Raw genomic sequence first — 16662 nt, 5'->3', positions numbered from 1 at the left:
CCAAGTCAGCACTGCCTTCTTGACCTGTCCATCTTCCTTCCCACCTGTCTACTCCACCCTCCTCTCCGATATATCTCCTTCACCACCAACTTCATCAACCTATTGCAACATCAATAGGTTACCTTCGCCCCAGCCTCACACCCCCTCCCATTTCTCTCTCAGCCCCCTTGGGCCACAAGACTTATTCCTGATGAAGGACTTCGGCTCGAAACAGCAACTCTCCTGGTCCTTGGATGCTGCCTGACCAGATGTGCTTTTCCAGCACCACAATCTTCGACAGTGATCTCCAGCATCTGTAGTCCTCACTTTCTCTTGATTTTCATTGTCACTAAGAGACCTAGTAATAAAGGGGTGAGGAGTCAGATTTAACGGTGATCACAACACAACTCGTGACAGAGCAGTAACACATTCAGGAGTTTTATGTTAATCTGTCCATGTATTAAATCCAAACATTATGCCAGTTTCAAAGGGATGACACCAGGGAACATTGACTGTTGTGTTCGCCATTACAGAGCTGACTTATGATTGTTTTTAATTTCTAAACATATTAGTTTAATAAGATATTTAGAGTCATCGAATCCCTACAGTGTGGAAACAAGCCGTGGAAACAAGACCCTCCAAAGAGTAACCCACCCAGACCCATTCTCCTACCCTATTATTCTACATTTACCCCTGACGAATGCACCTAACCTACACCTCCCTAAACAATTTAGCACACCCAATTCATGTGACCTGCACATTTTTTGTATGTGGGTGGAACCGAGGCGGAGGCCGAACCCAGATCCCTGGTGCTGAGAGGCAGCAGCACTAACCACTGAGCCACCATGCCACTCCTATTCAAGCAATTACACAACACTAATTCATTGATCCAATCCATTGTAATGTTCCCTTTCTGCAATTTATTTAGGAAGGGATTGTGGTTTACTGCAAATCTTTGGGAGCATTCCTTCTCGACCCACATGCTCTGTCCCATAAAAACACCGACTATTAATTTTCCTACGAGCTTTAGTCATAAACAAGTAATTCCGTTTCCCTTCACATTTGCTAATGCACTCACTGTTCAGTAAAACTTCAGACTACCAATTATCGTCCGTTCTTTTTCTTTTTCCTCCGGGTGCTCCGGTTTCCTCCCACAGTCCAAAGATGTGCAGGCCAGGTGAATTGGCCATGCTAAATTGCCCATAGTGTTAGGTAAGGGGTAAATGTAGATGTAGGGGTATGGGTGGGTTACGCTTCGGCGGGGCGGTGTGGACTTGTTGGGCCGAAGGGCCTGTTTCCACACTGTAAGTAATCTAATCTAAACTTCCTCCAAAGGCCCAAACTTCAAACTTCCTCCAAACTTCATTGCAAGGCATAAAAAAAATTCACTTTGTAGTTTTTCCTGAATAAATCCGACGCATTTTTGTTAACCAAGATTTAATTATCACATCAGCAGCATTTCTAACAATGTTATTTCCTCTGGTGGTTTAACGTGTAGCCTTGGAATTTAACCTGGCTGAGTGGTAAAGTCTCCATGACACGAAAAAAGCACCGATACTTGCAGGTAGGCCTATTTCAATAAAAATGTTGATACTCCGCTCGGACCTTTGCATTTAAACAGGAAAATTAAAACAAAGTCAATTGCTTGCGAACTGGTAACACGTTAAACTGCTACAGTTCACAGGAAATTTGACCCGTGAATCAAGTTTCATTTTCCATTGAAAATGTACAAAACAAGACTCACTCAAAGTCGAGGCGTACCTGGGGATTGTACCCGGAACCCTCGCCGTCTCGAAACCTGGCGAACGGACTGGGAGGCGGCCCAGGTTAGACGTGCGCGCACACTTGGCTCGTGACCGATTAGTTGAAGCTCCAAGCTGAGTGCTCAAGGCTGAGCCTGTTGTACACTGTCTCGCAGACTGGGTTTGTTTGTATCTTGTCTTAATTGCGTGACACTGTGATCTTTTGCTATAAATTCTGTGTGTTGTGATGCTGCCCCACTAGTTATCTGATGAAGGAACAGCGTTCTGAAAGCCAATAATTCGAAATAAAACTGTTGGACATTAACCTGGTTTGTGATTTTTAAATTTGTTTGTCCAGAAGGAGCAGGGGTGACTGAATGCTCCAATCAAACCAACCATCTAAAGTTATTACCAAAAAAATTACAAATACTTTATTGAAAAGATAGATTTTTAAGTAAATTGTGATTCTGATATATTTTTCAATAACTTCGTATTGAGAAGGCTGTAAATTTATTTGTGCTCCCTCTTTCAAGGAGCTATAGACTTGAACCCCAAGATCACGATTTATCGATCCTCCACAATAAGTCTCAACACTACAGCCCCTCACAGATGACATCCACAACTGTGTAACCAAATTCTGAATTAACGGCATCTGCAGAGCTTAGGTCAAAGAAAAAAGCAGAGACTTACCAACAGATAAAGCATTCCACGACTGATAAGGGGACAAACAGGTAACGGTCTGCCCTATTGGCAAATAGAGGAGGGGATGGCCTACTGATATTATCACTGGACTAGTAATGTGAAGACCCCGGTGTATAGGATGGATTAGAATTGTTGAGGATATTCTACAGCTGAATAACCTTGAATAATCCCTGTATGGATGACCCACATTTGTGAGATCTTGTATAATAGGTATCTTTACTAACTCACCCACCAGCGCGCTATAATCATTAGTACCGCATTCCCATTCTATCATCCTTAACTCTTTATTGACTCACTATATTTACTAATACCACATTCCCATTCATTCATAAAACTGCATTTTTGTAGTACATTTTAATATTGCAAGATAGACTAAATTAAACATCACACAGCTACCTGATGGTGGAGCAGCACTCTGAAAGCTAGTGCTTCCAAATAAACCTGTTGGACTATATTCTAGTGTTGTGTGACTTTTTAACTAAATTAAAATCATTCCTTCCAAACCATTACTGCTTCTTCACACCTTCAACCCTTATCAGACCTATTTCCATCAAAAGCTACCTCTGAATAAATATTAAATACTACTAACTTTTTCAGAAACAGTACCCTCGCTGCCATAGTGTCTCCCCAACCCACCAAAACTATGGAAACATTATAACATTAATCAGCCCTTACCAACCATCTCCTGGGACCTGAATAGATTGCAGAACAACAAACAGTTTCTTCAACTAATATGTGTTTGTTAAATACATATTAAACAAAGCCACTAAACTTACTATCAAAACAACACTTGCATGAAATTGCATGAATGAATGGAACGCACACTGGAAAATAGTAAACAGAATCTCACGATCCAGTTGCAGTAATCAGTTTTATATCCTTTATTCTTTTTATTAACTGCATGTATATTATTTCGGATGTGGAAGTGCTGGTGTTGGACTGGCATGGATAAAATAAAAAATCACACGACACTGGGTTATAGTCCAACAGGTTCCAAATAAACCTGTTCGACATAACCCCAGTGTCATGTGATTTTTAACTTATTTAAAGCATTTACGTCTAGTACTTTTATTAAGATTTACTAACTTAAAAGATAAAAGGACTAACACCTCTTAATTATGCAAGCAGACCAGACCAACACTTTTAATCCTATCAAGGTTAAAATTCACACAACACCAGGTGATAGTCCAACAGGTTTATTTGGAAGTACTAGCTTTCAGAGGCTGCTCCTTCATCATCATATCAGGCCCTATGTGAGAATCTCTCTGGCTATGTGGAAAGCATCTTGAAACCCATTGTGCAGGGGACCCCCAGCTTCTGTCGTGACACTACAGATTTCTTACAGAAACTCAGCATCCACAAACCAGTTGAACCGGGAACATTCCTTGTCACAGTGGACATTTCAGCACTTTACACCAGCATCCCCCACAATGACGGCATCGCGGCAACAGCCTCAGTATTCAACACCAACAACTGCCAATCTCCAAACATCATCCTACAGCTCATAAGAGGTATAGTTAGTAAGTTTGCAGATTACACCAAAATTGGAAGTGAAGTGGATAGCGAAGAAGGTTACCTCAGATTGCAACAGGATCTTTATCAGATGGGCCAATGGGTTGAGAAGTGGCAGATGGAGTTTAATTCAGATAAATGCAAGGTGCTGCATTTTGGGAAAGCAAATCTTAGCTGGACTTATACACTTAAGGGTAAGGTCCTAGGAAGTGTTGCTGAACAAAGAGACCTTGGAGTGCAAGTTCACAGTTCCTTGAAAGTAGAGCTGCAGGTAGATAGGATAATGAAGGTGTTTGGTACGCTTTCCTTTATTGGTCAGAGTATTGAGTATAGGAGTTGGGAGGTCATTTTGCAGCTGTACAGGACATTGGTTAGGCCACTGTTGGAATATTGCGTGCAATTCTGGTCTCATTCCTATCAGAAAGATGTTGTGAAATTTGAAAGGGTTCAGAAAGATTTACAAGGATGTTGCCAGGGTTGGAGGATTTGAGCTGTAGGGAGATGCTGAACAGGCTGGGGCTGTTTTCCCTGGAGTGCCAGAGGCTGAGGGGTGACCTTATAGAGGTTTACAAAATTATGAGGGGAATGGATAGGATAAATAGGCAAAGTCTTTTCCCTAGAGTCGGGGAGTCCGGAACCTATTAGGGTGAGAGGGGAAAGATATAAAAGAGACCTGAGGGGCAACATTTTCAGGTGGTGCATGTATGGATTGAGCTGCCAGAGGATGTGGTGGAGGCTGGTACAATTGTCAACATTTAAGAGGCATTTGGATGGTTATATGAATAGGAAGGGTTTGGAGGGATATGGGCCGGGTGCTGGCAGATGGGACTAGATTTGGTTGGGATATCTGGTTGGCATGGACAGGTTGGACCAAAGAGTCTGTTTCTGTGCTGTGCATCTCTATGACTCTGACTCAATCACTCTGCTCAGCCACTTTGTATTGTTGCCCGTCCCAAAGTTCGCCTTAGAAGATGGTTCACCCAAAGGTCCGAGGCCGAATGTCCCGGACCGCTGAAGTGTTCTCTGACTGGGAGGGAACACTCCTGTCTGTTAAGTGTTGTGTGGTCTCCATTCATTCATTGCCGTAGCCTCTGCTCAGTCTCGCCAGTGTACCATGCCTCAGGGCATCCTTGACTGCAGCGTATGAGATATACAATGTTGGCTGAGTTGTACACAGTGGGAGGTGTCCCCACACGTAATGGTGGTATCTGTGTCCACACTCTAAGATGTCTTGCAGTGCCAACCATGACAAGGTTGTATGGTGTAGTCCTGAAAGCCGGGCAGTTTGCTACAAACAATGATCTGTTTGAGGTTTGGTGGTTGTTTAAAGGTGAGACGTGGAGGCGTGGGGAAAGTCTTGGCAACGTGCTCATCCTCATTGATAATGTGTTGCAGGCAGCGAAGAATATAGCGTAGGAAGCACTGGACAATGAAGGGTATCCTGCCGGTTGCAGCTTGCGTCTGTTACCTGAGGAGCTCATTACAGTTTCTTACTGTGGATGTGGCACGTTGGAACTGGTGGTCGATGGGTTGAGCATCATACCCCATTCTTATGATGGCATCCTTGAGTACTTTTTTCCAGCAGCTTGTAATGTTCCTCCTCATCTGAACAGATCCTGTGTATGCATAGGGCTTGTCCATTGGGGATGGCTGTTTTAATATGTTTCAAGTGGAAGCTGGAGAAGTGTAACATTGTGATGTTACCCGTGGGTTTGCGGTGGAGTCAGATGCTGAGATGCCCATCCTTACAAACTTTTGTGTGGAATAGATAAAGCTATGTGACACCCTAATGTTAGAATTTTAATGTATGTAAGAACTCTGTGTAAAGAGGCTACTGTAAGAACTGTACTTTGGAATTCCATCGTTCTCTTGAACTGTGCTACTGCTATGCTGAATAAAGAGGGTATTTTTTCCACTCACTGATTTCAGTTGTTATTTGACCACAATCCCACACATTCCTGTATGTGCCGAAGATGACACAATCAACTTGTTTTTCTGGAGTTGAAGTTCATTATATTGTATAAGAGAGAGAGCTTCGTTCTGAATCATTGGACTTCCCCTCAGGCTGGGATGGCGAAGAGTGCCAGGAATGAACCTAAGCCTTCAGACCAGCTGTCAGTCAAGGAGTCTCTGATGGGCAGAAGGGCATCTGAGACATTCTTTTTTCATTTCTTTTTCATTGTTTCTATTACTTAATAAATGTTCAGCTTTAAGTAAATTTATGTTGTTAAGTCTTCTCTTAACTACATTTAACTGAATCTGAAGAACTGTTTGGATACACTTTGTGATTCAAGACACCAGGTAATGTTCTGGTGAGCCGAGTTCAAATCCCACCATGGCAGGTAGTGGAATTTGAATTCATTAAAACTCTGGAATTAGAAATTCTAATAATGACATTGAAACCATTTTATTTGGAGGAAGTGAGATTTGTTCTCGTACCTGACCACAGCGGTACCATTAAGATGTTATTCTCTTTTCTTCATTGAGGATTCCCCACCAGCATGGTTATCACACCCTAAGGCCTGTCTGATCTATTTCTTGCTGTAATTCTGTTCTGTGCTTCCACTCCTTCATGTGTCTCCCACTGCCCTCAAAAGAAACCCAAAGAACTGCAGATGCTGGAAATCAAACAGCTGGACTAGTAGCATCTATGGAGGGAAAACAGAGTTAACCCTTCTTCAGAACTGAGTTCTGAACAGATGCTGCAAGGCCTGCTGAGCTTTTACAGCCATTTTTGTTTTTGTCTTACTTTCCACCTCATTATCCTCCATTCTTGATGGCTCAGTGGTTAGCACGGCTGCCTCACAGCACAAGGGACTCAGGTTTGATTCCAGCCTTGGGTGACTGTCTCTTTGGAGTTTGCACATTTTCCCCTTGTCTGCATGGGTTTTCTTCTGGGTGTTCCAGTTTCCTCCCATGTATAGGTTAGGTGCATTAGTCAGGGGTAAATGTAGGATAAGTGGGCGGCACGGTGGCACAGTGGTTAGCACTGCTGCCTCACAGCGCCAGAGACCCAGGTTCAATTCCTGCCTCAGGCGACTCTCTGTGTGGAGTTTGCACATTCTCCCCGTGTCTGCGTGGGTTTCCTCCGGGTGCTCTGGTTTCCTCCAACAATTGGCCATGCTAAATTGCCCGTAGTGTTAGGTGAAGGGGTAAATGTAGGAGTATGGGTTTGGGTGGTATACGCTTCGGCGGGTCGGTGTGGACTTGTTGGGCCGAAGGGCCTGTTTCCACACTGTAAATAATCTAATCTAAGCTAATCTAATAGGGTAGGGGAATGGGTCTGGGTGGGCTACTCTTTGGAGGGTTGGTGTGAACTTGTTGGGGCAAAGGGCCTGTTTCCACACAGTAGGGATACTATGATCCTCTTGTCATTTCTGCAAGTTCCACAGGCCAAATAGCTCCACACGTCTCTGCATTGACTCAGGAAAGGACATTGCAGTGATCAGAGTGGACTTCGACTGATGATCTGGTTGGAAGATTGCATAGATAGAGTAAGTAAAACCATCTCTGAATAAGTTGCACCGGTGTCAAGTCAAGCCGTTCAAACTCTGAAATGGCCCTTTCAAGGGCTGGTGAACCAGATGGTGGCAGGATTAGCTAATTGCATAGTGCACCCAGATGACTTCCTAATGCACAGCAATACCTGAAAAACAGATTTGGAACAACTGGAAGCCCTCTTCGAGGCATTTGATAAGGTTCCCTATGGGAGGCTCATTCATAAAGTCAGGAAGTATGGGATACAGGGAGATTTGGCTATCTGGATTCAGAATTGGTTGGCTGACAGAAGGCAGAGTGTCGTTGTAGATGGAAAATATTCTGCCTGGAGGTCATTGTTGAGTGGGGTCCCACAGGGTTCTGTTCTTGGGCCTCTGCTCTTTGTAGTTTTTATAAATGACTTGGATGAGGAGGTTGAGGGGTGGGTTAGTAAATTTGCAGATGACACAAAGGTTGGAGGTGTCGTCGATAGTATAGAGGGCTACTGCAGGCTGCAGTGCAACATAGACAGGATGCAGAACTGGGCTGAGAAATGACAGATGGAGGTCAACCTGGATAAATGTGAAGTGATGCATTTTGGAAGGTCGAACTTGAATGTTGAATATAGGATTAAAGACAGGATTCTTGGAACTTGCTACCAAGTTCCTCTGGAGGAACAGAGGGATCTTGGTGTTCAAGTACATAGATCCCTCAAAGTTGCCACCCAAGTGGATAGGGTTGTTAAGAAAGCAAATGGTGTTTTGGCTTTCATTAACGGGGGGATCAAGTTAAAGAGCCGTGAGGTTTTGCTACAGCTCTACAAGTCCCTGGTGAGACCACACTTGGAATATTGTGTCCAGTTCTGGTTGCCTTACTATAGGAAAGATACAGAAGCTTTGGAGAGGGTGCAAAGAAGTTTTACCTGGATGCTGCCTGGACTGGAAGGCTTGTCTTATTAAGAGAGGTTGACTAAGCTTGGACGTTTCTCTCTGGAGAGAAGGAGGAAGAGAGGTGACCTGATCGAGGTGTACAAGATAATGGATAGTCAATAGCCAGAGACTTTTCCCCACAGCAGAATTGACTGGCATGAGGATTCATAGTTTTAAGATATTAGGAGAAAGGTATAGAGGGGATGTCAGAGGAAGGTTCTTTACACAGAGTTGTGAATGCATGGAATGCGTTGCCAGCGGTGCTGGTGCAAGCAGAGTCATTAGGGACATTTAAGCACCTGTTGAACATGCACATGGCCAGCAGTGAATTGAGGGGTGTGTAGGTTAAAGTTAAAAATCACACAACAGGGGATCCAAGATGGCGGCGACCCAGCCAGTCTGAGTCTATAGTGCTCTTCCCAAGACTTGTGCAAAGTGGGTCACCCACCCCCACCACACTCACCAAATTATTCATAATAGCTGTTAAATTTAACTAGTTGCTTAATAGTACATTTAAATAGTCTAATATTTAATAAAAATGACCAAAGGGAAGGGAGCCCGCAGCTCTCAGCAAGCAGGACCCCCTCCCCCACCCTCTCCCTCTTCAGCTGCAGCAGAGGCGTCCACAGCCGCCCCGGGGGACTTACCGATAGTAACAAGCCTTGTGGAGATGATCTGCAAACTGGACGCGAAGATCGACGCCTTTATCGAGGAGTCCCGAAATCGATGGGACTCACTCTCGGCCGCGCTGCAGGAGCACGACCGAGACATCCAGGAAATCGAGTGCCGAGTCGGAGGGGCGGAGTTAAAGGCCGCAACCTCCGAAACTACAGCACAATCGGCCGTGGATCGGGTCCGGACTCTCGAACAGCGAGTCCGGACCTTAGAGAATTACATTGACAACCTCGATAATCAAGGTCGTCAAAAAAATATTCATTTGCTGGGCCTTCCCGAACAGGAAGAGGAAGGCCAGCTTACAGCGTTTCTCGAGCAGTGGCTGCCACAGCTTTTAAATCTGGAAGCTGGATCAGGCCAGGTGAGGGTAGAATGGGCCTACCGGGTCGCAATACGCGGGCCCGGCTCGAACCAGCGCCTTCGCCCGGTCCTGTTCCGGCTGCAGAGCTATAGGGAGAGGCAGATACTCCTAGAAGCTTCTAGAAATCTTGGAAAGGACCCGCAAGCTATGATCTATAAAGGATCCAAGATCATGTTATTCCAGGACTTTTCCCCGGCTCTGGTCCGAAAGAGGAAGGCATTCGATGAGGCGAAGAAGTGTTTAAGGGACTTAAATATTCAGTACTCCTTACGCTACCCAGCGACGCTGTGCTTTAACCATGAAGGATCCGTATATAACTTTGGATCGCCAGAAAAGGCTAAGGAATTCTTGGACTCTCTTTGATAAACTGTAAGAGATAATGGATGCTGGTTTGCCCTTCCCCCCACTTTGGTTTATATCCCTTTTTTTCTTCTTTTTTGTTACCTTACTGTTTAATATTATCATGGGGGGTGGGGAGAGGGATTTGATTTTCTCCCCCCCCACCTTGGGGTTGTTTTCTTTTATTACTTTATGTATATATGTGGGTATGTTTGGTTAATGTTGGTGAGGGGAGTTGGTTACCTTATTATATTTTACCTCTGTCTTTAGGAGCGGGGTTGTTTCTCCCTTGTTATTTTGTATTATTATATTTAATTATTATTTGTTGAGGTTGCAATTTTATAGTTATATATTTATATACGATATTAACGTTACCAAATGTATCCAGGTGTTGGTGTGGGTGGTGGTAGGGTGCTCACTGTTAACTCTAGCTTTGTATTATATCTGAATTCTCCTCATTTTATTGAGGAGCACCTGGGTCAAGGGTGGGGCATTGGTTGGGAGAGGATATTTGGACAGGAAGTGACACCCCCTGGGAACAAGGGGGAAAATCTCCACTTAGGTACGTTTTATATTTTTTTATTTAGAAATAGTTTTTATTATACTGTTGTGAGTGTATTAGAGAGCCTTTATTTTTCGAATTTGCCCAGATGATTATGGTCGATCAGTCGGTTAAGTGGTGCACCTGGAATGTCAAGGGGAGTAATTCGCCAGTCAAAAGGAAGAAAATATTATCAAATCTTAAGAAAGAAAGAGTCGATATAGCTCCCCTACAGGAGACACACCTGTCGGATAAAGAACACTTGAAATTACGACAGGGTGGATTTGATCAGGCCTTTTTTTCTTCTTTTAGCTCAAAAAGCAGGGGAGTTGTTATTCTTATTTGGAAGAATTTCCCTTTCAGAATCCTAAATCAGATAAAAGACGAATCTGGACGATATATTTTGATCAAAGCCCTCATAAATGGAGAGGAATATGGGATTTTAAATTTGTATTTGTATTGCCCCCCAGCACACCCTTTTAAATTTATAATGGAAGCCTTCTCAAAACTGATGGCTCTTGGTGCCCGTCATACAATTACAGGGGGAGACTTTAATTGTATTATGGATCCAGAAATAGATCGGATTCCCAAGAGTACTGTAGGAGTATCTCCCAGATCTAGACAATTGGTGGATCTGAACAAAGAATTAGGATTAATAGATGTATGGAGATGTCTTCATCCACAGGGCAGAGATTTTTCTTTTTATTCCAATCCACATAAATGCCATACCAGAATTGATATGTTTTTTGCCCCCTCGATTTTTTAAAATTCCATATCATCCTGTAAAATAGGTAGTATAGCAATTTCTGACCACGCTGCTGTATATATGGAAACTAAGGCGAGGAACAATGGGACATCCCCTCGGCATTGGCATATGGACCCCTTCCTAATGAAAGACATTAAATTTGTAAAGTACTTCTCTCACGAATTTAAAACTTTTTTAGAAATTAATTCAGGTACGGCTAGCAACCCATCAATGATGTGGGAGACCATCAAAGCTTACACGCGAGGTTTGATCATCTCCTATTCAGCGATCCAGAAAAAATTGAAGGGAGAACAACAGCGTCTGCTCGAAGCTCGCTTAAAAGCAGCTGAAACTGCATACGCTGATCTACCTTCTATTATTAAATTGCAAAAGATTACGGCTCTTAGGACAGCTCTAAACACTACGCTTACTCAAACGGCTAAGAGGGAAATATTATTTGCAAAACAAAGGTTATATGAATATGGCGACAAACCGGGTAGATACCTAGCATTTCTTGCAAAGAAAAAGAAGGCTCCTCAGTCTATTACATCTATCAAGGAAAGTACGGGTATTTTGACTCATGATCATAAAAAGATTAATGCAATCTTTAGAGAATTTTATTCTGAGTTATATAAGTCACAGGATTGTGAAGATAGGACTAGGAGGATGCAGTCATTTTTTAAAAATTTGACCTTTCCGGGTCTAACTCCGGAACAGGTATCGGTTCTAAATGCTCCTCTAACAGTCCAAGAAATACTTGATGCAATTAGGCAACTTCAGAGCAGTAAGGCACCGGGCCCAGATGGTTTTCAAGCTGAATTCTATAAAGAATTTACAGAAATATTGGCTGGTCCACTTATGGACATGTATAACTATGCATATAGTCAGGGCTGTCTCCCGCCTTCGCTGAAAGAGACAAATATCTCTCTTATCCTTAAAAAAGGAAAGGACCCAGAAGATTGTACATCATACAGACCAATATCCTTGCTAAATGGAGATTTTAAAATCCTTTCTAAAACGTTAGCACTGAGACTAGAAAGGGTACTGCCACATATTATAAAGGAGGATCAGACGGGGTTTATTAAGGGCCGTAGATCATCCAATAGTATTAGAAGGGTTTTGAATATGATTCAAGCCTGTCATCAGGGAAAGATACCAGGAGTAGTAGTTTCATTAGACGCGGAAAAGGCATTTGATAGGGTTGAATGGTCATCTTTGTTTTACACATTGGAAAGGTTTGGCGTTGGACAGGTGTTCACCAAATGGGTCTCAACATTGTATAGTGGTCCCAAAGCAGTTGTGGTTACCAATGGATTAGGTTCGGATAGCTTCAGTGTGGGTAGGGGCTGCCGTCAGGGATGTCCTCTCTCGCCATTGTTATTTACGCTAATAATTGAACCACTAGCAGAAGCCATACAAGCTGATCCTAATATAATGGCCCTGAGGATTGGTACAGGTAAACATAAAATTACCCTTTATGCAGATGATGTTCTTTTATTCCTCAGTAATCCTCTGATGTCTGTACCTCGCCTAATCCAAGTTATTAATACATTTAGTGCATTCTCAGGTTATAAAATTAATTTCTCAAAATCGGAGGCTATGCCAATGGGTGGCCTTGCTATGATACCCTACTTAGTGGACGGATCCCTTTTTCCCTTTCGTTGGTCCCTGGAGGGCTTCTTATATTTAGGTATTTTTATTACTCCAGTATTTGGTCAGTTGTACAAGGCTAATTTTGTGCATTTACTGGAAAGGATAAGGCAGGACCTCCAGTGATGGGGAGACCTTCCAATTTCCTGGTTGGGTAGAATAGCCCTAATTAAAATGAATGTTCTGCCCATCTCCTATATCCTATGAGAATGCTTCCAGTGATGCTGCCAAGGATGGCTCTACGTAAATTATATGGCTGGCTGGGTTCCTTTATCTGGAATCATAGACGGCCCCTCATTAAGCTGAAGAAGCTACAGCTTCCACAGACAAGGGGAGGACTGGACTTCCCAGATTTTAGGAATTATCAGTTAAGTTCCCTATTAAGTTACATAGCTGATTGGGTCTTGTCTGATCCACAATCAATCTGGTTGGACATCAAGGCTTCTCAAGTAAAATACCCACTTATTAACCTCTTATTTTAAGACAAGAGGAAAATCATTGCAGATCACTGTAAAAACCCTATAATACTAAACACAATTAAGGCTTGGAATATAATGCGGCAAAATGAGGGTAATTCACATAAAACATCCCCCTATACACCGATAGTAGGAGCATGGGGATTCCAACCGGGGTTAACAGATGCCACTTTTAAACTCTGGAGATCCAGGGGTATCTCATGTCTCGGGGACCTATTTAAAGATGGGGTCCTGATGTCTTTTGAACAGCTGCATCAGAAATTCGGATTACCTAATGGAGACCTCTTTCGATACTTCCAAATTCGAGATTATATACAGAAGAAGACTACGTTATTAGATAATCTTTATAAATCAGATAGAGCATGTAATGTTCTACGACCAGTGGGGGCATCTTCCATCAGCACTATTTATCATTTACTACATGATGAAGTATCGGGAGATATGGACAATCTGCTTAAAACATGGGATCAGGAATTGGGACTAGAAATCTCTATAGAAACGTGGAAAGATATTTGGGAAAATGCTAGAAGAATTACTATCTGTAACAGAACCCAGGCTATCCAGCTGAAGATACTTCATAGGGCCTATATAGCACCGATTCGATTGGCAAAATTTAAGGCAGGAGCATCTCCAATGTGTCCCAAATGCAAAATAGAGCTGGGCACTCTTGTACATTGCCTATGGACCTGTCATAAGATCCGTAGATATTGGACTAAAGTAGCAAGTACCCTGACAGAAATTTTAGGAACGGAAATTAAAGTGGACCCTGTATCTCTCCTTTTGGGCTTTTCGAACTTGCCCTCCCTGGACATGTACGGGAAGAGACTATTTTCTATTCTCTCTTTCTGTACAAGGAAAAATATTTTGGTGAACTGGGTGGCTGAGGGCCCCCCTGGACTTTCAAATTGGTACAGATTAATTATGGAATGTATTCCCCTTGACTTCCTTACAAATATGGTGCACCGAAAGACCAAATTATTTTATAAAATATGGCAGCCCTTCTTGAATTACATAAATATAGATATTTCGGCTATCCTAACAAGGGCTTTTATTTAATTGAGATTACAAACCTGGCTGGTCCGGCGCCCCTTAGGAGAGGAATCCCGCAGGAATACAGGATTTATTACATTTGATGTTAACACATTCCGAGCGTGTAAGAGACTTACATATACACTCTGGTTAGTTGTAGGTTAGATTAGTAGAAAGTTGAGTTTTGTTTTTTTTTCTTTCTTTTTCAGTATTTTTTTTTCTTTTGTTAAATTTTGGGTATTATATATTTGATTTAATTGTATATCAATGTTTGTATATGAGAGTTTTGTTTATTTTTGTAAACTTGTAAAAATGTTAAGTTTCTAATAAAAATATCTATATATAAAAAAAATCACACAACACTAGGTTACAGTCCAACAAGTTTAATTGGAAGCACTAGCTTTCAGAGCGTCACTCCTTCATCAGGTGGTTGTGATGAAGGAGCAGCACTCTGAAAGCTAGTGTTTCAAATTAAACCTATTGAACTATAACCTGGAGTTGTATGATTTTTAACTTTGTCCAAGCCAGTCCAACACCGGCATCTCCAAATCATGTGTAGGTTAAGTTATTGTATTTTATATTAGGATTAATCCTCGGTACAGCATCATGGGCCGAAGGGCCTGTCCTGTGCTGTACTTTTAACACCAACTTCCTATAGCAGAGCAACTTATAATTGTACATCTTGTCTGGTTATCCCTGATTGAACCCCCTCAGCATTACCTGAAAGCCCTAAACACCACCCAGTCTTCCCTTCACTTGGAAGAACAACCCTGTTCAGAGTGTCAGATTCAGTTCCAGCGTTGAGGAAGGCCATTTGACATAGAGTCACTTTTGTGCTTCAGAAGAAATCAGACTGGACTCAAAACACAAATGCTGCTTCTCTCTCCACAGATGCTGCCTGAGCTGCTGAATTTTTCCTGTCATCTCTGTGTTTGTTATTGATATACTCTTCTCCTCTGTGAGTGTATTTTAAATTGAACAAGTGTCATTCTACAACTTAAAGTACTGTTGCACAAGTTTGTTTTTCATTTTGAGTGTGAGCAGCAGCTGAGTTTAAACGAACCCGGAAGGTTACAGCTAAGGTAAGACAGTTTGTTTTAAAATTACTTACTGGTAGCGGGCAGCAGTGTTTTCTTTTCTCTTCACAGAAAGAGCGGGAGCAGCAGGGGGAAGTGACGACGACCAGAGGGGTAGCTGGGACCCGAAAGCTGGTGTAACGCAAGCTTACTTGGGTAGGTTTTTTCCCTATAAAAGCGCACAGGAGAGGGAAAGCTATAGCTCGAGTTCGTTAGATGGGTCGGTGTTTGTCCAATGTGTGCAGGAGGGTTTCCTGACACAATATGTAGACAGGCCAACAAGAGGTGAGGCCATACTGGATTTGGTTCTGGGTAACGAACCAGGGCAGGTGTTAGAATTAGAGGTAGGTGAGCACTTTGGGGACAGTGACCACAATTCGGTGACTTTTACTCGAGTGATGGAGAGGAATAAGTGTGCACTGCAGGGCAAGAGTTATAGCTGGGGGCAGGGAAATTATGATGCAGTGAGGCACGACTTAGGATGCGTGGCTTGGAAAAGTAGGCTTCAAGGCAAGGGCGCAATTGATATGTGGAGCTTGTTCAAGGAGCAACTATTGAGTGTCCTTGATAAGTATGTACCTGTCAGGCAGGGAGGAAAGGGTCGTGTGAGGGAGCTGTGGTTTAATAAGGAATTGGAATCCCTTTTTAAAGGGAAGAGGGCGGCCTATGTAAAGATGAGTCGTGAAGGTTCAATTGGGGCGATTGAGAGTTATAAGGTAGCCAGGAAGGATCTGAAGAGAGAGCTAAGAGCAGCAAGGAGGGGACATGAAAAGGCCTTAGTTGGTAGGATTAGGGAAAACCCAAAGGCTTTCTACAGGTATGTCAGGAATGAAAGAATGACTAGGGTAGGAATAGGTCCAGTCAAAGATAGTAGTGGGAAGTTGCGTGTGGAGGCTGAAGAGATTGGGGAGACACTGAATGAATACTTTTCGTCAGTATTCACTCAGGAACAGGACATTGTTACCGATGTGAATACTGAGTCACAATTAATTAGAATGGACGACTTTGAGGTATGTAGGGAAGAGGTGTTGGAAATTCTGGAAAGGGTGAAAATAGATAAGTCCCCTGGGCCTGATGGCATTTATCCTAGGATTCTCTGGGAAGCAAGGGAGGAGATTGCAGAGCCATTGGCCTTGATTTTTATGTCCTCGTTGTCTACAGGCATAGTGCCAGAAGACTGGAGGATAGCAAATGGTGTTCCCTTGTTCAGGAAGGGGAGTAGGGATAACCCTAGTAACTATAGGCCGGTGAGCCTCAGTTCTGCTGTGGGCGAAGTCTTAGAGAGAATTGTAAGGGATAGGATTTATGAACATCTGGATAGGAATAATGTGATCAAGGATAGTCAGCATGGTTTGTGAAGGGCAGGTTGTGCCTCACAAACCTTATTGAATTCTTTGAGAAGGTGACTAAGGAGGTGGACGAGGGGAAA

The 16662-nt window shown here is 42.9% G+C and overlaps 1 protein-coding gene across 1 annotated transcript in view; it reads right to left on the bottom strand.

Annotated features, from left to right (window-relative positions):
- Positions 1–16662, bottom strand: part of LOC140454466 (uncharacterized) — a 65350-nt gene that overhangs the window by 44977 nt on the left and 3711 nt on the right. The window contains exon 2 of the mRNA XM_072549234.1: positions 8989–9223. Within this exon, the coding sequence (XP_072405335.1) occupies positions 8989–9223 (235 nt within the window). The remainder of the gene's footprint in view (positions 1–8988; positions 9224–16662) is intronic.

This window comes from Chiloscyllium punctatum, chromosome 3 (assembly GCF_047496795.1).
Source record: "Chiloscyllium punctatum isolate Juve2018m chromosome 3, sChiPun1.3, whole genome shotgun sequence".
Taxonomy (NCBI): domain Eukaryota; kingdom Metazoa; phylum Chordata; class Chondrichthyes; order Orectolobiformes; family Hemiscylliidae; genus Chiloscyllium; species Chiloscyllium punctatum.
This window is presented reverse-complemented; position numbering and strand designations above follow the sequence as displayed.